Below are 22,691 nucleotides of genomic sequence, written 5' to 3'. Positions count from 1 at the left end.
TCTATATGGGACCTCTTAGCCAAAACTTCAGGGCCCCTCCTGGAAGGCAGGGAATTCCTAGAGTGGGTGAGGGGCTAGAGGCTAATTGCTGGGGAGGAGGGAGCAACATTGGACACTGTGGTGGGTTTGGGTAGAGGGTGGGTGTATGAAATGTTTGTGGGGGATGGCATATGGGGGACTGTCTGGGTACAGGACCCGGGTGGGGAGGTAATACTCTCTTTGGGATCTGGCAGCTAATGATAAGCCCGGTTCTTTAAGAACCTCTGTCCAGCTCCTTAATCTCCCAAGAACCTCCCACTTCCCCTCCCCTATTCTCTGCCCACTCAACCCAGAGATGGTGACTCCAGCCCCAGAGGGGACCCCTCTGCTACCCTCATCAGCTGGCTTCCACGCCAAGCACTCCTCTTTCCCCAGGTCTCCATTTGTCCCTTTTCTGCACTCAGACATCACCTCTTCTGTGACCCTTTCCAAATCCCCAGCCATGGGTGTCCATATGTGCCCCCTTTTGCCTTGGGAGCACTTCAGGGGCTGATCTATCAGACCCCAGACCCCCTGACTTCGTAATTAGCAGGGAATGTGGTTGAATTCACACAGGGAGGGGCACTAATAAATGGTGGGTGAGAGGGGACGCCTGGGAGGCTAGGTTGGTTAGGCGTCTGGCTTTGGCTCTGGTCATGATCCCGGGGTACTGGGATGGAGCCTGCTTCTCTCTCTGCCTCTGCCCCCACCTCCCTTGCTCTCTCTTTCATTCTCTATCTCAAATAAATAAATAAAATCTTTCAAAAAATGAAGGGAGAGGGAGTGGGATGTACACCCAAGGATGCATGATGGTGCCCTAACTCTGGGGACACTGAGCAGGATATAAAAATGGGGGACCATTGAAGGACATGTCATGTGTGAACTGGGGACCCTGGAGGGTGCACACTCTGGGGGTGTATATGAGAGGGCAGCTGTCTGTGGATATAGAATATGGTAGACCCTGGACTCCCAGACTGTGACCCTTCCTCAACCCTCACCCTCAATCCTTGCTCTGGGAGGCGGGGCAAGGGCAGTAGGGTCTGAGCTAGGGCTGAGGTGTCTGGCAGGTGCTAGGGATGCTGATTCCACTGGGGAGGTGACACACACCCAGCTGCCACCCCACCTCCCCCGCCCTGGGGCAGGAATGAGGGGCAGCTGCCACGTTATCAGGGACACATTTCCTGGGAGCCCAAGGCCTGACTCACAGAGGCCCAGAAGGGATGGGCCCTATTCTTGGGCTTCCCCCAGCCCCTCGGCCTGCCCCTAGCCATGCCACAAGGCCACGTGTCTGTGTTTACACCTTTATTGTCCGCTTCCCGCTGCCCCCAAGGATTCCCATGCCCGAAATAGCCGGGCACTGGGACCCAATTATCCAAAGCCGCTGCAGCCCAGGTGGGTGGGGCGCTCTGGAGGTTCCGGAGAGGGAACAAAGCCGGTTGGGCCACATTCCAGCCCTACTGGGCGGGAAGTGGAAGGCAGGAGGGAGTGGGGGGGAGGGGAAGGTTGAGCGGCCAGAGACCCCTGCTCCTTCAGCCATGGATCAGGGGGCTTAGTAGCAGCAGGAATAGGGCAGCCTGAGGGGAGCCTGAGGCCCTGGCCATGTCGGGGGGACAGAGATTGCTGCCTTCTGGGGGCCAATAGGGGTAGCCACTGGGAGGCAGAAAATGGGCCTCCTCCACTGTCTGGGAGATCCAGGCCTCTTCAGGGGCAATGGCAGCAAACAGCTCCCGGCTCCCTCGAACAGCCATGCCCATGAGGACCCAGGAGCCCTCCTCAGTCTGGCACAGGAGTGGAGGTGCTGAGGTCACCTGCGGTATCAGAGTCAAATCCCAAAGGGTCTCTTACTCTTTCTTCCTCCTGATTCCCTGCCCCTTATTAGAGTCCAGCTACAAAGCACTGCTTGTCCCCATCCTTAGGCTTCCTGGCCCCAGTCTCTCTCTGAAGTCTGGCAAGGAAGCGCTGCTTCTTCCCACTTGGGGCTCAGCACTCAAGAATTCCAACCCCATTCTCTCTCTAGGACCTGGTTGCCCAGCACCACCTCTCCCCTCCCTTTACCTCACATCTGTCCTCCTGACCTTCTGAATACAGAACACAGAGAGTCCCAGAGGGCAGAACGCCCTGATAGAGACAGTGACAGAGTCGAGGCATCAAGATGGAGACAGCTGCAGCCACAGGGACTAGAGAGGAGAGAGAGTTGTCACAGGATTTCTGGCCTTCAGTCACTTCTCACCCCCAGGACCCTGGGCTCTCACCTCGGTCCCGGGAGTTCTTCCAGCCCAGGACCCAACATCTGGCCCCCAGGGGGACACCCCCTGGGTGAAGGCAGATGGGCAAGGCTGATGGGGAGGGCTCCACCCGGGAGCTCAGCTCCAGGAGGGCCAAGGCGGGGTGAAGTCCCAGGTGCCGGGGCAGGCGGATGCTGATGACCAACCGGGATACCTGGTGGCCCTGTGGGAGGGGGATGGCCCCTGCCCGGCCCAGGTATACTTCAATATAAGGGACGGTTGTAGAGCCTGGCCTGTTGGAAAAAAAAGCCCAACGTCACCTCCTCCCCCAGTCCTGTAGTGTAGGGGACAGGGCAGAATGAACTCCAAGGTCACTCCATTCATGATTCCTCCTTCCAAATCTCTCTTCAATCTCAAAACACTTGTTGCAATTCCCTGTACTGTGAGAACCTTAAAGAGAGAATATCCCACTATTTTAAGATTCCTTTTGCCCATCTCAATTTTCCCCTCTTGTCCAAGAGATGGGTGAGACCCACCTGAGGACACAGTGAGTGGCTGCCAGGACCCAGCCTGGGGCCACGAGGATCCCAGTGCAGACTCGAACTCCAGCTACATGCACCTCTGCCAGCCAGGGCCACAGGACCCCCATCACAGCGGGCTCTGGTCTCAGGCCACAGGCTAGGGAGAGGAGATGTCCACTTAAGTGGGGGCTCCACAGCTGAACCCTGAAGACACTCTCATGGATCTCAGCCCATGTAGGAGCCTCTAAGTCCCAAAGCCCTAAGGAGACTTTGAGCCCTCACCACCATGTTCTGTGGTGGGGGGACAAGTCTGTGTCTCAGTCTCCTCCCCTTCAGGACCCCAGTCCCAGGTCAGCTGGTCTTCGAGGTAGGCTCCCCGAGTCACATGGCTGATCCATGGGCCATGGATCTGCAGCGGGTAGAAGACTCTGGGACGTAGGCAGCCACTGGAGAGATCGCTGATTCCGGCTAGGAACCAGGTCCCCTCCTCCTGACACAGAAGGCTCCAGTGAGAGTAGTTCTGCAGCAACAGTGTGGGAGCGATGGTAAGCAAGCGGTTCTCAAAGGTCCTGGGGCTTTTCTGTACTCCACTATCTTTCCCCGTACTCAGGCATAACAAGTCCCCCCTCCTCCCAGCCAGGCTCCAGTACTAATCTGTCTAAGTCAGCCCTCACTTTAGGATCCTCTTTAAACTAGGGGTAGCAAGAAGGCCAGACATCCCCCAGGGCCCATCCCAGGGCCCTTCCAAGAGTCCTCAAGGGCCAGACTCCGCCCCCAGAACCTTCAGGACCCGCCTTAATCTCCGCCCCGGCCCCGCCAGCCCCGCCCCCGTCACTCACCCAACAGCGGCCCGCCTCCTCCTCCTCCTGGTAGGCGGGGCACAGCGTGTGCGGCGGGTCTCCCGGCGGCGGCACCGACGCCCCCTGGCGGCCGTACAGGCAGTGACACCACCAGCCGCTCAACAGCTCCGCCTCAAGCTGTGCGTTGGGGCCGGCAGAGAGTTCTGGGAGGGAGGAGAAAGGGAGCCCGCGGTGCGGAGGAGTCCCACCCGACTCCGTCCGGCCGCGCGCGGGCCCCCAGCTCACCTCCGCGACCCCAGAGAGCCAGGCGGCAGCGGCTCCTGGGCAGGAAATAGTGTTCTGGTTGAGGTAGGCACACTGGCCGCGGGGCGGTGCTGAGGTTCACGGGCGCTCGCAGCTGCAGCAGCGCCAGGTCCGAGGCGTCGTCCCACGAGGCATTCTCGTGCGGCACGAGGCGCGCCACCAGCTCTGCGCGCGGACGCGAGGGCAGCAGCACGCGCCAGCTGTCCAGGTCGCTGGGCGAGCTGTCTGGGCTGATGGGGCTGCGGGATGGGGGAAACTGGGGACGTGGGCTGGATCCTGCACACTCAGCTCAAAAGCCACGCACCTCTGGCTTGGACTTTGGATTTCCAGAGAACTGTGTACTGAGAACCCAGCGTCCTGGATCGAACCTATACTACCTCCTACTCGTCCCCAGTAGACATGGACCCTGCTTTGCAAGCTGGTCCTACACCTGCCAGTGAGACCCCGTGCTCCAGACCATTGCGCCCCTCCACCTCTACTCCCACCCCACACAAGGGAAGGGCCAGGGTCAGGGAGATAATGTCTCAGGCCAGTGGGGGGGGGGTCGGGCAAGAGTATGTCTGGGACTGGGTTTTCACTCACTCCAGAAAGCAGCTGGCAGGTGCCAAGACCCAGCTTTCAGACACCAGCGCCCCACGGCAGGGTCTGGATCCTGGCACCATCACCTGGGCCTCCCAGGGCCAGGCCCCTGGCCTTGGGGCCTTCCCGCACTCTGAGGGGTGAGAGGCCTGAGTCAGGGGGCCTCCCAGACCCCCAGCAGTTTCCACCCCAACTCAAATCTCTCATGTCCAGCCACCATCTAGGGGTCCTGCTCCCTCACCTGGCAGGGCAATGGTGCAGTTCTCTTCCCTGGGCTCCCGCGGACCTGACTGGGGCTCCCAGGAATGGGTGGGAAAGGCAGGCCCAGGCTCTGAGCCTATCACCCGTTCCCGTATCCATGCCTCGTAGGGAGCCACAGCTGTGAAGACTCCAGGACGGTTCCTTCGTCCACAGCCAAAGCCAAAGCTGGTGATTCCCGCCTGGAACCATCGGCCACCTTCCTCACAGACCAGGGGACCCCCAGAGTCTCCCTGGTGATAGATAATTCAGTGTTACAGGATCAACACAGGGACCCACCAGTTTATACTGGGTCACCTCACAAAGGTTCTGCACCTCTTCTTCTTGCCCAATACAGAGCCACATTCTAGAAATCTGTCCTCTCTGAGCCTTGTCCTCTGCATTCCCTACAACTTTAAACAGAAGAAAGCCTTGTAAGGCAGAAAGGCTGATGAGCAGCCAAAGCCACGGGCACAAAGTTAATGCACCAAAGCCACTCTACAGAGATCTGCAGGTCTTGTTCAGTGCCAAATGATTCTTGTTCAATAAATGGCTCAAATAAACACTGTTTTGGGTTTCTAAGTGCACCCAATTGTTAAAGTAAATCAGAGATGCCAACTTCAGGAGGAAGAGGCTTCTAGAAATAAGCCATTAGAAAAACAGCAAGGGGGCGCCTGGGTGGCTCAGTTGGTGGAGCGCCCAACTCTTGTTTTTGGCTCAGGTCATGATCTTGGTGGTCATGAGATCTGGCTTGTGCTCAGTGGGGAGTCTGCTTGTCCCTCTCCCTCTTCTCCTCACCCTGCTTGCACACTCACTCTCTCTTTGTCACTATCTATCTCTAAAATAAATAAATAAAAATTTTTAAAAAAGCAGCAAGAAGGGATAGTTTGAAAGCGAGTAAGCAGGGATAACTACAATGAACAAACACTAAAGCAGCATTGTTCCTAAGGCATCTTCTGTAGTCTGGGTCAGGCATCTCTGTGACCTGAGGAGGTTCCAAAGAAGGCTTGGAATCATTGAGAACTGTGCTGTGCAGTGTGGTAGATGCCACCCACATGTGGCTATCTGAATTTAAATTTAAGCTAAAAATTTAAAATTCAATTTTTCAGTCACACAGAAAATGTTTCAAATACTCACTAGCTACTGTGGCTGGTGACTGGCATACTGGATAGTGCATGGTTTAGAGCAATCTGAATTGTTTGCAATCCTGTTCAAGAAGGCAGGGGATTACGTCCATAGGTTCTGGAACCTCATAATTGGGAGGGATCCTGAAGACTATGTAGCTCAAATTCCCATCACCACCATGCATGCTTGAGCATCCTCAAAAATGTGTGCCATTGGGGCGCCTGGGTGGCTCAGTCAGTTAAACATCTGACTCTTTCTTATTTTAGAGAATTAAAAAAAAATTTATTTAAAGATTCTATTTGTTTATTTGAGAGAGAGAAAGCGAGAGAGAGCATGAGTGGGGTGGGGGGAGGAGCAGAGGGAGAGGGAGAAGCAGACCCCCCACTGAGCAGGGAGCCCAATGCGGGACTCCATCCCAGGACCTGGATATCATGACCTGAGCCCAAGGCAGATGTTTATCTGACTAAGCCACGCAGGTGCCCCATTTACTTATTTGAGAGAGAGAAACACTCTCAGGGAGGAGCAGGGAGAGGGAAAGAGGAAGCAGACTCCCGGCTGAGTAGGGAGCCCAGATTCGGGGTGATCTCCCAAGCAGGAGATCATGAACTGAGCCCAAACCAAGAGTAGGACGCTCAACTTACTGAGCTGTCCAGACACTCCAAAGCATCTGACTCTTGATTTTGGCTCAGGTCACGATCTCAAGATGGTGGGATCGAGTATGGAGTCTGCTTCTCCCTCTCCCTCCCCCTGCTCGTACTCTCTCAAATAAATAGATAAATCTTAAAAAGAAATATGTGCCATTGGAGGAAAGTTTCTGGGGAGGATGGTTAAAATATACTATGTGCTGGCTTTCAGCAAGATAACTGGGAACTTCTATAAAGGATTAATCCTTCTACTTTTTACAATTTTATTTTTAAGTAATCTCTACACCCAACGTGGGGCTTGAACTCACAACCCTGAGATCAAGAGTCCCCCGCTCTATGGACTGAGCCAGCCAGGGACTCCAGATTAATTCATTTTTGAAAAAAATAACTATTTGCTGAATATCTACTAAGTAACAGGTGCTGTGCTGTGGCCTGGAATGTGGGATGATAATAATAATAGCTAATACTTACTGTAACTCTTATTAAAGACCAAGGCACTGTCATAAGTATTACATATTCCTGCTGTCGTCGTAACCATCCTATGAGGTAAGTAGTGCTATCACCTACGTCTTCCAGATGAGAAAGTCTGGACATATGGAGGTTAAATAATTTGGCCACGGTCACACAGCTAATAAACGGTGGCGCTGGACTTGTCAGCAGGCTGCCTCCCTCTGGAGTCGCGCATATAACCTCTGCACCACCATAAGGAACAATGGCCTCTTGTTGAGCTCCGAGTTCTTATAATCTCATCCATCCCATCTACTGGCAGTCTTGCCCTCTTTTTGTAGATATGAGAGAGATGAGATTGCTCTATTCCTCTTGTTTCCTAATGGTCAGGGCTCTGCCTGGCCCTGCGGGGCAGATTCGGCGGGCTCCCCTCACCTGGCAGGTGTCCCTGCGGCCCTCTGGGTAGCCAGCACACAGCATCCCTGGCAAGAGCTGGAAAGTGAGGTTGAAGGGGCCGGGCCGGCTGTAGAGACACTGACAGGCGGCCTCTCCCAGCAGCCTCAGCTCCACTTCCTGCAGCACCCACGGGAGAGGCAGGCGGTCTGCAGGCAGAACCAGAGAGCAAATGCTGTGAGGCAGATATGAGGTCCACTGGTCCCCAGCTCAGCGTTGTGCCCTTGAGGCGCCTCCTGGACATCTCTGTCTAGATGCCCCATGGCACCCGAGCCAGCTATGTTCAAAACCAGTCATTGTCACCTCCCGCTCCTCTCTGTTCTTCCCACATCCTCATCTCGGGAATTGCCTCACCCAGAACCCAGTGAGAGCTTCCACGGATGGTTGTGCAGTGGAGAAAGTTATCTAGATGACACAAGATGCATGTGGGGGCTAAAATCACTAAGCTCTGAGCCCCAGTGTAGGTTGTATAGTCTTGAGAGGGTAACCCTTTCAACAAAGACACCATTTAGCCTAGTGTGGTCCCACACTAAGTTGACAAGTTGGCAAGCATGGAGTCTGTGCATCATCCTTGACCCTGTCTCAGCTTCCCTTCCCCAATCAGTTCCCAAGTCCTGAAAACCTCTCATTTATGACTTCTTGGAATTTTCACTACAACTGCCCTAGTTCAGGAGGCACAACTTTGGGCCTGGATGATTGGCCTAGGCTTCTACTGGTCCATTCCCCAACCCACCCTTCACTTATTGCTGACAGAGAAATGTTCTTTTTTTTTAATTTTTAAATTTTTAAAAAATTTAAATAAGTTCCACGCCCAATGTGGAGCCCAACTTGGAGCTTAAACCCATGACCCTGAGATCAGGATCTGAGCGGAGATCAAGAGTCGGATGCTTAATTGACTGAGCCAGCCAGGCACCCCCTGACAGAGGAATGTTTTTAAAACTCAGCTCTGATCTTACCAAAAACAATCAATGGACCCCACTGTTTACATCTGAGGCCTCGGCCCTTTCCCTAGTGAACCTACCTTTGATGGAAACAAAGTCTCAGATTCCAGGAATGGGTGGGGGGAGAGTTGTGGACAGGGCTCCTTCCCTCCCCACCCGGCATCCTGCAAGGTCAAGTGATGGTGCAGCTGTACCTGAGGGTCGACCAGGGAGGTTTGGGGATTGTCCTAGGGGTCCTGGAGCTGGTGGGGGTACTCTGGCCCTCGGTTTGACCTTAAGGCTTTCATGGTCCAGCCCTAGCAGCTTTTGTGGCCTCTGTTGCCTCTTCCCCCTCCACTCCAGCCTCACAACCTGGCCCTTCTCCAATTAATATGTCTCATGTGGGTTCCCAGAGTGGCCTCCATCTCCCCCTACTTTCCTGTAATGCTAACTTATGTCCTCTTTACAAAGCCTCCCCAGAAATCCCCTGTTCTGGGGACGCCTGGGTGGCTCAGATGGTTAAGCATCTGCCTTTGGCTCAGATTGTGATTCCAGGGTCCTGGGATCGAGCCCCAGATCAGGCTCCCTGCTGAGCAGGGAGTCTGCTTCTCCATCTCCTTCTCTTCCTGCTGCTCCCCCTGCTTGTACTCTCTTTCTCTGTCAAATTAATACAATCTAAAAAAAAAAAAAAAAGAAAGAAAAAAAGAAAAATCTCCTGTTCTGGGTGCCCTTTGTCAGGATGGTCTGGGGCCATCACCAGACTTCCCAGGTGCTCAGAATGACCCTTTCTTGTCATCTCTCCCCTTGATGGGGGCCCCTCCAAGTACAGGCTGTGGCATCTTCCTCATCCTTGCCAAAGCCCTGGGCACTACACAGGTCTGATCACGGCACATGCAGAATAATTGTGGGGGCCTTGCTAACATGGAAAGGTAGCACTGGATTATAGGGATGATGAGGAATGGGAAAGTGGTTTATTTCCCCCCACACCTTCCAACATAGTGTTTGTTTATCTACTGAATTTCTAGCTTGTCTGCCTACTAGAACTTAAGCTCTGAGAAGGCAGGGAGTTTTGCTTATGTTCGCTGATACATCTCTAATGCCTAAGTCAGTGCCTGGCCCAAGAAGGTGCTCAAGAAGTAACCTGTTGAATGAATGAAAGATGAACTGAATGGAGGAGAGTGACTTGGGAGAAGACAAGAGGTGGGCAAGTAGAAAAGGAGTGAGGGGAGGGGAGGATGGGAGGAAGAGGAACAGGGGAAAAGAGGGCAGAAGCAGCCATCTGCTGAATGAGTTTACGATATTCCAGATGCTATGCTCTAGTGCACGACTGCCTAGGGCAAAAATATCTAACGTGCATGAGTTACTGCTATGTTAGGCAGCGTGCTATAAACCTGACATGGATTTTCTCATTTAATCCACCCAACAACCCCATGGACTGGGCACTATTTTCCTCAATTTTCAGAGGAGGGAATGGATTGGGTGAAGTGCTTTGTCTTAAATAGCAGAGCTAGGGTGGGAACCCTAGTCAGATCCTAAATCAAGGAAAGAAAAATCTGGAAGGAAAGGTGAGGAGGGAATCTGGGTGGATGAGTCCGGAGTCTTAGTTTGCGAGCCCTGGGGGAGGAGGATTGACGGAGATGGGCAGAGGCCTTCGCAGCAGCCAGGCAGAAATCTGCCCTCCAGGCCCCCGCCCAGGGCCCCGCCCCGTGGGTTCCACCTCCCGATCTCCAGCCCCAAGGACCCACTTACCGCGGGCCGCGGCTTTTCCGACTCGCCCCGAGGTCCCGCCCAGGGGACCGCTCCGGAGGCTCCTCCTCTCCGGTTACCCACCTCCCCGGGCCCCTCCCCCACCACCTCACTTACCCTCTTCCTGAATGTCCCCCCAGCCCGTGGCCCAGCAGGCCGCGCCGTGAGCGAAGCGGTGCGAGGCGCGCGGCAGGCAGACCGTCCGTACCGCGGGGCCCAGCTGGGCGGGCGAGGCGAGGCGCAGCAGGGCCAGGTCTGCGCCCAGTTCCACGCGGGTGTAGTTGTCCGGCACGAGGATGGCGGCCACCGCGCGGATGTGCGCGCCGTCCAGGGGCCCGTCCTGGGAGTGCACGCCCAGCAGTACGGACCACTCGGTCGCAGGCTCCAAGGTCCCGTTCCTGCGCCGAGGCCCAGGCAGGAGGGGATTAGGTCGACCCTAAGATGGGGGCCGACTGTCGTGGGGGTGGGGGCTCAGAGGCCAGGGAGAAGGTGGGATTAGTGGGAACCCAGGAGGGGCGGAGTCGGATCTAGATTTGGGGCTGGGGCGATCCAGGTTGAGATAGGTTCCCCGAAGGGGGAGGAGTGGATCCGATTTTGAGGCGGTGGATAGAGGATACTGGGCAGACGGAATTCAGATTCGGATATTTGGTGAAGTGGTGGGACGAGTCTCCCGGCGGTGTCACCCACATTCAGAACCAAGATACCTCCGCAGAGGGGCGGAGGGGGGGGGACGCGCGCAGCTCGGTTCCAAGTTAGCGGTTGAATACACCGGGTCAAGCTGCCGGGCGGGCTTGGCTTTTGGAGAGGGTTCCGACGTGGGCGAGTACTCACGTCACGAAACAGTGAGCAGCCGAGAGCACCCAGGAGGGGGCGATGAGAGAGCCCCCACAGATGTGGCCCCCACTCTGTTGCAGGCTCACCTGCCACGGCCAGCTGCCTGGCTGCGCGTCTGAGCCCCCCACGATTCGGGCAGAAGGCTCAGGGCGACCGCAGTCTGCGATGGAGTACCATGGAGGTCATAGCCTGCCGGGTCCCTGACACCAGAGGCCCAAGCAACTCAAGACAAAGCCTGTCTCCCACCCGACTTTAATTTGCCCCTTTGAACAAAGAATCAAGAGGATGTAGGCACTGCTAATTTTCGGGACACTTCCACCTCCCTCCTCACCTAACCAGACTTTTTTTTTTTTTTAAGATCTGAGGAACCCCCATTCTTCCTTACCTAGATCATCAGGTTCTTCCTGGGTGGGACTGAGAGCTGGGGGTTGGAGGGTAAAGAGGGGAAGGTACTGTGACTTCCAGCCCCTGAGACTGCCAGCCTCCATCTTCCTGTTCTCCATCCCTTACGCCCTACCGGTCCCTTCCCCAGTTCCCTTTTTCAGCGTCCCCGTCCCGCCCCCCCCCCCCCCCCCCCGCCCTCCCCCCCCCCCCCCCCCCCCCCCCCCCCCCCCCCGTCAACACCATGCTACCCCTCCTCCTATCTTTAATGCCTCCCACGTGATTTCCCCCAGTCTGACTGCCTTACCTGAGTCCTGGAAAGCTCCTGGGATGCCGCTGAAGGCTGGAAAGAGGGAAGCAGGAAAGAGGCTGGAGACCTACACTTTGAGATGCCCTCTGTGACTCCCCTCCCCCACAAGCTTTACAGCTACTCCATCTCCCCAGGACACTCGGGCCCCTATTCCCCTCTCATACACTATTCCTCTCTCTTCTGACGCCTTACTCCCTCCTTTTTCTGACGTCCTCCTTCCCTTCCTCTGACACCCCCACTACCCACACAGAACCCAGAAGTCCTGCTTTCTGACTCCCCAGATACTAGGACCCAGGCCCATTAAAGCCATCTCCTGTCCCCTGAAGTTACCGAGGATCACAAGTGGAAGGAGCAGGTGCTGGGACATGGCACATTTGAGTCAGCTGGAGGCACGGAGATGGGTGAAGGTCTGCTCCCAGCCACAGCTCTGTCACTGCCTAGGCAGCCTGTGACACCCAATGGTCCCAGGACCAGCCCCACCCTCCCTGGCTGGAGCCCATCTCTGGCAATCTGAGAGGATCTGGGGCTTGAAGGGGGAAGTAGGGAGCCTAAGGCCCCACCCAGAGCGCTGTGAGCATCTCACATCTCTGGAGGCCCAAGGTGGGGTGGGAGGCAGATGTCCTAGCTCCAGGACACTGTTGGGTGGGGGATGGAGGAATGGCGAACCCTGTGGGCAAAGGTGGAAGGAGAGGACAGCCAGGTGCTGGGAGGCTGATGTACTGGGTCCTTGGTGAGGCATAGCTGTAGGTGAGCCCAGGCCCTTGGGACAGAGGAGGTGGCCCCTCAGTGGCGTGACTCACCTGAGACCTCTCCTCTGTTCAGGGTGTGGCTTACCCCAGTGGCCTGGCCTTTTCTTCTCACACAGCTCTGGTTACTGGAGTTGCTGGCCAGGTCTGAGAAGGGAGCTCTAGGGAATTCAATCCCATCCCAACAAAGGGATCACAGATTCCGTCTGGTTGGGCAGGGCCAAGGATTCTGGGGTGGGGATGGGGGCTGGGCAGCCTGGCAAAACCAAGAAGGACACCACCCTTTTTTGTGTTAGAGTAGTCTCCATTGTGTTGTCATTCTTTGTGTGACCCTGGGAAAGTCACTCAACCCTTCAGTGTATATCAATAGGAGGCCACTAAGAAACATGTGGTGCCTCAAAGAGGAATTATGGGGAGTTTAGTGAAGGAACTATTTACAGAGGTACAGGCAGGGTTAAGGGAAACCAACAAGGGCTGGTGAAGCAACCCTGGGGCTAGCAGTAATGGAGAGCTCTGCCCTGCCCTGCTGGGAGGAAGCTGGGAAGTAAGTCTCCATCTCACGTTCCTCCTACCCTCTGATCACCTGCTAGCGCCTCCAAGCTCTGAAACTTCCCAGAACTGGAGTGATCCGGAGCCCATGATGTGGCCCATAAAGATCGCTCTGGGGAAACAGATCAGGATGGAGAAGAGGTGGAGGAGAATGGAAATGGAGAGTCACAGTATAGCCACACACAGGTTTCCCCTGCCATGCATGAGAAGAGCATTTCTTTCTTTCTTTTTTAAAAGATTTTATTTATTTATCTGACACACAGAGAGAGATCACAAATAGGCAGAGAGGCAGGCAGAGAGAGAGGGGGAATCAGGCTCCCCACTGAACAGAGAGCCTGATATGGGGCTCGATCCCAGGACCCTGAGACCATGACTCAAATCAAAGGCAGAGGCTTAATCCACTGAGCCACCCAGATGCCCAGAGAAGAGCATTTCTGTGAAAACTTTTGGAAGTAGAAATGACATAAAGCAAAGAAGCCATTACTATCAATTTATATGGAAAATATTTTGAGCATTCCCAGATCTAAAAAATCACCTCTTTTAGGCTCTCCTTTCTTTCTTCTTTCAAAGATTTCATTTTTAAGTCATCTCTGCGCCCAGTGTGGGGCTTGAACCTACAACCCTGACAACATGGGTTGCATGTTCCATTGACGGAGCCACCCAGACGCCTCTCTTCTAGGCTTTTCCGATACTTTAGGACGCATTTTGGTAACAAAACCACAATATAAATTGAGATCAAGCACAGATGCTTGCATAGTTCAATGGTATGATGGCTTGCTGCTGAGACACTGAGCGTAGTTCTGGGGAGGAGATCTTGGGGTGCTTGCTGCCTGAAAAGCCAACTCGGAGCCGTATTTTCACTTTTCACCTTTTTTCAAAAAAGTGAAAATCCTCTTTGGATTTCTTTTGGTTAGCAAAAACACATTCAATGTAGGCTTTCCTAAAATCCAAGTGGCACAATGCGAACTTTTGAAAAGCAGGGGATACCTGAATGTCTATTTTCTTACCAATAATATAGGCTACTAATAATATACAACTCTGTTAGTCCAGTTTCCCTAGAAAATAGGGGCCTGGGTAAAGGCCACATTCCTCAGGCAGCAAGAGCAGGGGAAATGAGATGTGATTAGGAAGGGAGAAAATGCAAACACAAGGACCCAACAATGGACCGAGTTAATTGATAAGTTTGCTAACCTTAGCTAGTCCACAGAGACAATGAAGGTAAACTTGGTGGCAACAGCTTCAGAATCATTAACACAATCCTGGAGTTTTAGCTTGTTTGTTTGTTTGTTTTTAAAGATTGTATTTATTTGTCAGAAAGAGAGAGCACTAGCAGGGGGAGCGACCTGTAGAGCAGGCGGAGGGAGAAGCAGGCTCTCCGCTGAGCACGGTTCATGACCTGAGCTGAAGGCAGATGCTTAACAGACTGAGCCACCCAGGCGTCCCTGCTTGTTTGTTTATTTAAAGTAAGCTCTACGTCCAATGTGGGGCTTGAACTCACAACCCAAGATCAAGAGTCGCAATTCCTGGGGTTTCTAAGTCTCCTCAGATACTCGTTGGAAAGCATTAGCCCCTCCAACGATGAGGAACCAGTCATTTATTCAACAAACACTCAGAGAAATGAGGCAGTGGGCAAACAAAGGTATGAAGGGAAAGAGGGTGTAGGTTGGTTATGGCAAAACGTGCAAGGCACGAACACCTTCACCTACAAACCGCTGGCTGCAGTTCAGTAGTTCTCAAACATTTTGGTTTCAGGACCTCCTTACACTCTTAAATATTACTGAGGAATCTAGAGAATTTTTGCTCATGTAGGTTATATCTATCAATATTTACTACCTTTTTTTTTTTTAAAGATTTTATTTATTTATTTGACAGACAGAGATCACAAGTAGGCAGAGAGGCAGACAGAGAGAGAGGAGGAAGCAGGCTCCCCGCTGAGCAGAGAGCCCGATGTGGGGCTCGATCCCAGGACCCTGGGATCATGACCTGAGCCGAAGGCAGCGTCTTAACCCACTGAGCCACCCAGGCGCCCCTATTTACTACCTTTGAAATTAAAACTCAGAAACACTTAGGGAAGCCTGGGTGGCTCAGTTGGTTAAGCGTCTGCCTTTGGCTCAGGTCATGATCCCAGGGTCTTGGGATCAAATCCCACATTGGGCTACTTGCTCAGCAGGGAGCCTGCCTCTCCCTCTGCCTGCTGTTCCCTCTGCTTGTGCTCTCTCTCTCTGACAAATAAATAAATGAAATCTTAAAAAAATAAGATAAAACTCAGAAACACTTAAAATTACTTATTAATTCACTAAAATTAATCTGTTACATATTAATGAGGATAACACATTTTTTATGAAAAATAACTATTTTCAAAAAAAATAGTGAAAAGAATGACATCGTTTTGAAAGCGAAAAGAGCAAAGAGCAACATTTTTGCTAACCTTGCTAGAGTCTGGATGAATAGACTACAGCTGGATTCTCATAACTGCTTTTGCAGCCAGCCTTTCGGAATATCACTGGCCAAGTAGCCTTTGGAAACCTGTATTGTAGACTCGATATCATGAAAATAGTTTTAGCCTTGGGCACCCCTTGAAAGAGTCTTGGGAACCCTTTCAGGAGCTCCCAGACCATGTTTGAGAACTGCTGCTCTAAGACAATAATTCCTTTTTTTTTTTTTTTTTTTAAGTAAACAACATCCAATGTAGGGCTCCAACTCATGATCCTGAGATCAAGAGTCACATGATCTATTGATTTAGTCAGCCAGGAACCCCAAAGGCAGGAAGTCTTAATCCTTTCTCCAACTCAACAGATTTGAGGAATAGGACTTGCTCCTTTAAATGTGCTGATGCAAAATGAACAAAATTTTCGGAATCCCTAAGTAAGAAAGAAAGTTTTATTGGAGCCCAAGGTAGGACAACTGCCTGGGAAACACAGTCTTCACAGGGAAGAAAGTGCTCCAAAGAATGAATGTTTCTTACAGGGTTATTTACAGGATTATATACTTTTTTATATCTTACAAAAGTCAAAAGATTATAGATTAACATATAGGCAGGAATCATAAGTTTTAATGTCAAGGAATTCAGGGAGTAGGAGCATCAACCTTACCTTAAGGATAAGATGGCTTTCCTTTAGGCTACTCATTTACAATATATGCTTGGTAGGCCATAAATTGGGCTTTTGGTTTTTTGTTTTAATCTTTATAAAGATTTTATTTTGGGGGGTGCCTGGGTGGCTCAATTGTTAAGCGTCTGCCTTTGGCTCAGGTCATAATCCCAGAGCCCTGGAATCGAGCCCCTGCATTGGGCTCCCTGCTCAGTGGGGAGCCTGCTTCTCCCTCTGCCACTCCCCATGCTTGTATTCCCTCTCTCGCTGTGTCTCTCTCTGTCAAATAAATAAAACCTTAAAAAAAAAAGATTTTAGGGGCGCCTGGGTGGCTCAGTGGGTTAAAGCCTCTGCCTTTGGCTCAGGTCATGATCCCAGGGTCCTGAGATCGAGCCCCGCATCTGGCTCTCTGCTCAGCGGGGAGCCTGCTTCTCCCTCTCCCTCTGCCTGCCTCTCTGTCTACTTGTGATCTGTCTGTCAAATAAATAAATCAAATCTTAAAAAAAAAAGATTTTATTTTTTAAATAATCTTTACACCCAACGCAAGGCATGAACTCACACCCTGAAATCAAGGGTTCCATGCTCAGGGTGCCTGGGTGGCTCAGTCGGTTATGTTTCCAACTCTTGATTTCAGCTCTGGTCTGTCACAATTTCGGGGTCCTGAGATCGAGCCCCACAGGGGCTCTGTGCTCAGTGGAGTCTGCTGGAGATTCTCCATCCCCCTGTTGTCTCTTGCTCTCTCTCTCTCTGATTCTCTCAAATAAATAAATAAGTAAATAAGTAAATAAATGTTTTTTTAAAAAAGATTTTATTTACTTATTTGACAGAGAGAGATCACAAACAGGCAGAGAGGCAGGCAGAGAGAGAGAGGAGGAAGCAGGCTCCCCGCTGAGCAGAGAGCCCGGTGCGGGGCTCGACCCCAGGACCCTGGGATCATGACCTGAGCTGAAGGCAAAGGCTTAACCCACTGAGCCACCCAGGCGCCCCAACAAATAAATCTTAGAAAAAAAAAAAAAAAGAGTCGTGTCTTCTACTGACTGAGCCAGCCAAGCACTCCCCGGCTTTTAGTTTAAACAAAGTTTATGTAGCCATGCTGAGTTAGAAAGAAATGTAGGGGCACCTGGGTAGCTCAGTTGGTTGAGTGTATGCCTTTGGTTCATGTCATTATCTTGGGGTCCTGGGATGGAGACACGGTGGAGTCTGACTCCCTGCTCAGTGGGGAGTCTGGTTATCCCTCTCCCTCTGGCCTCCCCCTTCACTCCAGCTCGCATGCGCGTGAGCTCGCTCTCTTTCTCAAATAAATAAATTAAATATTTTAAAAAAAGAAGTCTAAAATGACTTTCCTTATATATCAGGCCTTTAGAGAGTTTTGTCTATCATCAAATAGCACAGTGGCTCACCAAAGCAAAGGTTCTTGTGGGGGGAAGGGGGAACACTTTCCTTTAGGGAGACAGATTGAAATTTCTGGGTTGCAAGTACGGTTTGCAAAAGCTGCCCCTGGGAATTCTGATAGTTCTTCCAGCCCAAGATGTGTTTGCTTGAGAATCACTGTTCTAAGCTTCCTAACAACCAACAAACACAAAGAGGGAAACCCAAGCAGAGTCTCCTCCAGGTACTAGGACGGAAGCTAATTTTCTCCTGCAGGTTCTAATGGAGAGGAAACTTCTGGGTAATGAACTCTTCCTCAATAGCACCATTATGGCAAAAGCAACAAAGAGTGTCATGAGGTTGATTTTTATTGTGCTGCTTAATGGCAGCCAATAACACTATAGTCAAACCACAAGTCAATAAAATAATTATGTGGTGGTTGCCTCTGGGTAACAGAAACAATAATAGACACACCGTTCTCTGCTGGTCTGATCAGTGGAAGGGGAACTTACAGATCAGCTAACGTACTCGTTTTCTATTGCCAATAGAACAAATTATCATACAATCAATGGCTTAAAACTATAAAAACTTGTTACCCTATACTTCTGAGAGTTAAAAATATGACAAGAGTCTTGCTAGGCAGGGCTGGGTTCCTTCCTGGAGGCACTAAGGGAGAAGCCATTTCCTTGCTTCTAGAGGCTGCTCTCATTCATGGGGTCCTGGCTCTCCTCCTCCATCTTCAGAGCCAAGAAGGTTGCATCTCTCTGACTTCTTCTCTTTTGCATAAAGCCCAATGTGGGGCTTGAACTTATGACCCTGAGATCAAGAGTCAGACGCTCTACTGACAGCCAACCAGGAACACCTCTTTGACCTTTCATCTATCTTCACATCTTTCTGTCTGACCAAACCAGGAAGGGTTCTCTGAGTTTAAGGATTCACATGATTAATGGGCCCAAAGTCCTTTTTGCCATATAAGGTAAAATATACCTTAAAAATAAATAAAACATTAAAAAAAAGAAAATTGGCAGTATTGACTTAAGCTGTATGCATACTTGTATTTTGATGCCAAAATACTTATGATTAGACACAAGAGAAACAAGTGTGCCAAAAGACACGAGCATAATATAGTGCCCATAGCAGTTTTATACACAAAAGTCAAAACCTAGAAACAGCACAGATGTCTCATAACAGGAAAATTGACAACTTATACCACAATTTATTATTGTGGTGCTTTGATACAATGGAATACTGTGTAGCAATAAAAAAGAATGACCTGTTTTTTGTTCACCAAAGAGAAGGATCAGACTCTATGATTCCAATTATATGCAATTTAAGAGTAGGGCTCCTAGGTGGCTCACTTAGCTAAGTGTCTGCCTTCCGTTCAGGTCATAATCCCAGGGTCCTGGGATTGAGTCCCCCATCAGGATCCCTGCTCAGCTGAGAGTCTGCGTCTGCCTCTGCCCCTCCTCGCTGCTTGTGCTCTCTCTCTCTCTCTCTCTCTGTCAAATAAATAAATAAATCATTTAAAAAAAAAACAAACCTTATCCTTAAAAAAAAAGTATATTGATAAAAAAAAACAACAACAACATCAAAAACAAAACTAGGGGTGCCTGGATGGCTCAGCCTGTTAAGCGTCTGTATTTGGCTCAGGTCATGATCTCAGGATCCTGGGATTGAGCCCTGAGTTGGGCGCCCTGCTTAGCAGGGAGTCACTTCTCCCTGCCCCTCTGTCCCTCCCAGACTCACCCCCCCCCCCCGAGCTTGTGCTCTCTTCCTCACTCTCTATTTAAAAAAAAAAAAACACCTTGAAACAAAAGAACAAACAAAACTAATTGATATTGATGAAGTCAGAATAGTGGTTACCACTGTGGAAGTACTGACCAGGAAGGAATAAAAAGGAACTTGCTAGACTGCAGGAAAGTTCTATATCTTGATCTGGGTGGTGGCCACACAGGTGTACACAAACGGACAATTTCATTAAGCCGACCCTTTAAGATTAGTACACTTCATGCACTTTACTGTAGGGTTGTTACACCTGAATGAAAAAAGACAAAACACATTTTGCAAGTAAGTGAATTCCAGGGTCAGTTAAGGATAAACAAACTGAACCAGATCCAAAAATGCTTTCCTAGACCACAAGCTTTGGTAGAAGGTGGAATATTACATCAGATACACCAGGGAATAAAAGGGTTATGTAGTTTCTGAAAGTTTAGCCAAAATAACGAAACCCCTTAGCAATTGGAGAAGCAATAAAAGCATGCTTAAGCAAAGTTGTTGCCATCACCTCCCTGATAAAAAAAGATCATTTCTTTAAAAAAAAAAATTGGGGGGACGCCTGGGTGGCTCAGTTGGTTGGACGACTGCCTTCGGCTCAGGTCATGACACCAGAGTCCCGGGATCGAGTCCCGCATCGGGCTGCCAGCTCCACGGGGAGTCTGCTTCTCTCTCTGACCTTCTCCTCGCTCATGCTCTCTCTCACTGTGTCTCTCTCAAATAAATAAATAAAATATTTAAAAAGATTTGGTAACAGGTTACTTATTTTCTGAATTGGCCTTCTCAGTAAGAAGGTTATTACTGACCTAAAAAAAAAAAAAGACATCCTTCAGATAATCCTTTAAAAATATTGTTTCTCTCGTAGGTCAGTTACTTCTCAAGAAAACTGGAAGAAAAATATTGTTTCTCTCAGCCAAGCTTTTGAAAGGTGCTGGATGGAAGGAGCAGGAGACCGTTTCAACAGGTTAAGGGCAGAGCCGCCTATGTGTCACAGAAGCTACTGGTGGGCCGGTGGCACTGCGTCTCCTGTGGAGAGAGAATGTGCACTCACGTGAAGTTGCTCTGCTTCTGGTCAGGGCTGCTCGGTGAAGAGCTCGTGGGCAGGAACATGTGTCTCCTCAGAAAAGAATCGGGAGCGTCTGCATTAATGCGCCCCAGAATGGGTGCCCTTACAGAGTAAGCCTGCAAATATTTCCGTCTGGGTAACGTTCAAGCAGATGTAACCCCCCATAGGGTCTGGCTAGATGAAAACAGAGGATGTTCAGTTAAAGCTCAGGTAATCAATGAGTAATTGTTTTTGTATAACTATGTCCCTTGCAATATTGGGGATATAGTTAAACTAAAAAATAATTTGTGTTTATCTGAGATTTAGATTTAATTGGGTGTCCTGTATTTTTATTTGCTAAATCTGGCTACCCTATTACCTTGGCCATAATATTGTCTTGCTAAGTTACTGTGCTGTTGCCTCTGCTCGGGAAAAATGAGACTTTCTGGGGTGAGCTCCAGAATAATTTGAGGTAGAGTCTAAAATGCCTGGTCCACCTTACTTGTCGGGGTGATCTTCTGAATGGGGTTATTTGAGCAATTATTGATGAAAGTTGAGGACATACTGACTCCACTCTGTAGAAGGCTAGTTAGCGGATTCAGACCCGCCTTCTGGTGCTCCCCCTTGTGACGGGAAGAGTAACTGCTTCTCCTCCCATTTCACTGAGAGACCGCAGCACTGCCTGCCTCTAACACCTGGTCTCCAGGGACCATAGTGGTCACCACAAACCCCCAACCTTTCTATCAATATAGTGCCTGAGCAGCTGAGGCCTACTGGAGCCAGAAATTGCCCCAGGAGGTGCCTGGGTGGCCCAGATGGTTAAGAGTCCACTTTCGGCTCAGGTCATGATCTCCAGGTCCTGGGATGGAGCCCAGTGCCGGGCTCCGGGCTCGACAGTGAGCCTGCTTCTCCCTCTCCCTCTGCCACTCACCGAGCTTGTGCTTTCTCTGTCTCTTGAATGAACAAATTTAAAAAAATATATATATTTTAAAGATTTTATTTATTTATCTATTGGATGAAGAACATTTAATTTCCTATTGAAAATATTGAGAAAAAATATTTTATTTATTTATTTGACAGAGAGTGAGAGAGCGAGAGAGGGAATACAAGAAGGGGAGTGGGGGAGGGAGAAGCAGGCTTCCCGCCCAGCCGGGAGCCCGATGCAGGGCTCCATCCCAGGACCTTGGGATCATGACCTGAGCTGAAGGCAGACACTTGATGACTGAGCCACCCAGGTGTCCCCAAATTAAAAAAAAAAAACAAAAACTCTTTAAAAAAAAGAAAAAAGAAATCGCCCCAGGACTCAGTACTTTGGTCTCAAATGAGCAGTCCTACTTTAACTAAGAATACCTCACTATTATTTTTAAAGATTTATTTATTTTGGGGGGTAGCAGAGAAAGAAGAGGGAGAGAGAGAATCCCAAGCAGACTCATGCTGAGCACAGGGCTCGATGGTGGGCTCAATCCCATGACCTCGAGATCATGACCTGAGACAAAATCAAGAGTTGGATGCTCAACGAACCGACTGAGCCACACAGGTGCCCTAAGAGTACCTCAATTTAGTGAGAGCTGTTACGTGCCATTCGGAGGGTGGTTCCTGAGAAACAGAGGGAATGATCTGACTTGTGTCTGGGATAGAGACCCTCTCCCTCAGCGGAGAGCAGCTGTGGGGTTCTCCTGTGCAAAACAGAAGAGTGTGGCTGAGCCAGTGCAGTCCCTGCAGGTGAGACAGGTGACCAAGAGGATGGAGGTGAGGGCAAGATTTTTGATAAGTGGCTAGAAGCCATAGGGCCCTGACTTGGAGGCTGAACCAGGAAGATTCTGGACTCCTCTGGTCAACAGGGGGCATGGGGCAGGGTAGGATCTCAGGCATTCATACCACAGCAGTTACTTCTCCTGTGGGTGGTTTTTGTTCTCTGAATTCTAAACATCGAAAATGAGTATATGGGTACCAACTGGCTCATTTACCAAATGAGTAAAATGAGTATCAACTGGATGGCTTGGTTGGTAGAGCATGGAACTCTTGATATCAGGGTTGTGAGTTCAAACCTCACGTTGGGCATAGAGCTTACTTGCAAATAAAGAAATATATAAATTAAGTATGCCTAATTAATTAATTAATAAAATGAGTGTATGAGGAAGAAAACTGTAGGTAACAGAAACCCATTCAGACTCTCTTACTACAGAAACAGGTGCATTATTATCAGGATATCGAGGGTTTCTCATTGAATCCCAAAAGCTCCCATGGGACTAGAGCTATATGTGCTAGACTTCTAGACCTGTACTGTCCACACAGAGGTAACTAATCACATGTGGCTGCTAAAATTAAAATTGAAACTGATGGGGCGCCTGGATGGCTCAGTGGGTTAAAGCCTCTGCCTTCGGTTCAGGTCGTGATCCCAGGGTCCTGGGATCGAGCCCCGCGTCGGGCTCTCTGCTCAGCGGAGAGCCTGTTTCCTCCTCTCTCTCTCTGCCTGCCTCTCTGCCAACCTGTGGTCTCTGTCAAATAAATGGGTAAAATCTTTAAAAAAAAAATCTTTAAAATTGAAACTGATTAAGCGGAAATTGATATTCATTTC

General features: G+C 50.4%; 1 protein-coding gene across 1 annotated transcript; it reads right to left on the bottom strand.

The window, feature by feature from the left end:
• Positions 1 to 1,305: 1,305 nt before the first annotated feature.
• PRSS36 (serine protease 36) lies at positions 1,306 to 12,163 on the bottom strand. Its single transcript, XM_032842715.1, has 15 exons — positions 11,874 to 12,163; positions 11,541 to 11,576; positions 11,238 to 11,273; positions 10,850 to 11,012; positions 10,136 to 10,416; positions 7,335 to 7,501; positions 4,688 to 4,937; positions 4,450 to 4,579; positions 3,850 to 4,106; positions 3,604 to 3,767; positions 3,047 to 3,284; positions 2,780 to 2,921; positions 2,271 to 2,536; positions 2,074 to 2,195; positions 1,306 to 1,826 (listed from the first exon to the last, which is right to left on the bottom strand). The coding sequence occupies exons 1-15, from the start codon at positions 11,908 to 11,910 to the stop codon at positions 1,548 to 1,550; spliced, it is 2,568 nt and encodes an 855-aa protein (XP_032698606.1). The 5' UTR covers positions 11,911 to 12,163; the 3' UTR covers positions 1,306 to 1,547.
• Between the last annotated feature and the right edge of the window lie 10,528 nt (positions 12,164 to 22,691).

Source organism: Lontra canadensis, unplaced genomic scaffold (assembly GCF_010015895.1).
Source record: "Lontra canadensis isolate GAN:19392208 unplaced genomic scaffold, GSC_riverotter_1.0 scaffold132, whole genome shotgun sequence".
Classification (NCBI taxonomy): Eukaryota; Metazoa; Chordata; class Mammalia; order Carnivora; family Mustelidae; genus Lontra; species Lontra canadensis.
This window is presented reverse-complemented; position numbering and strand designations above follow the sequence as displayed.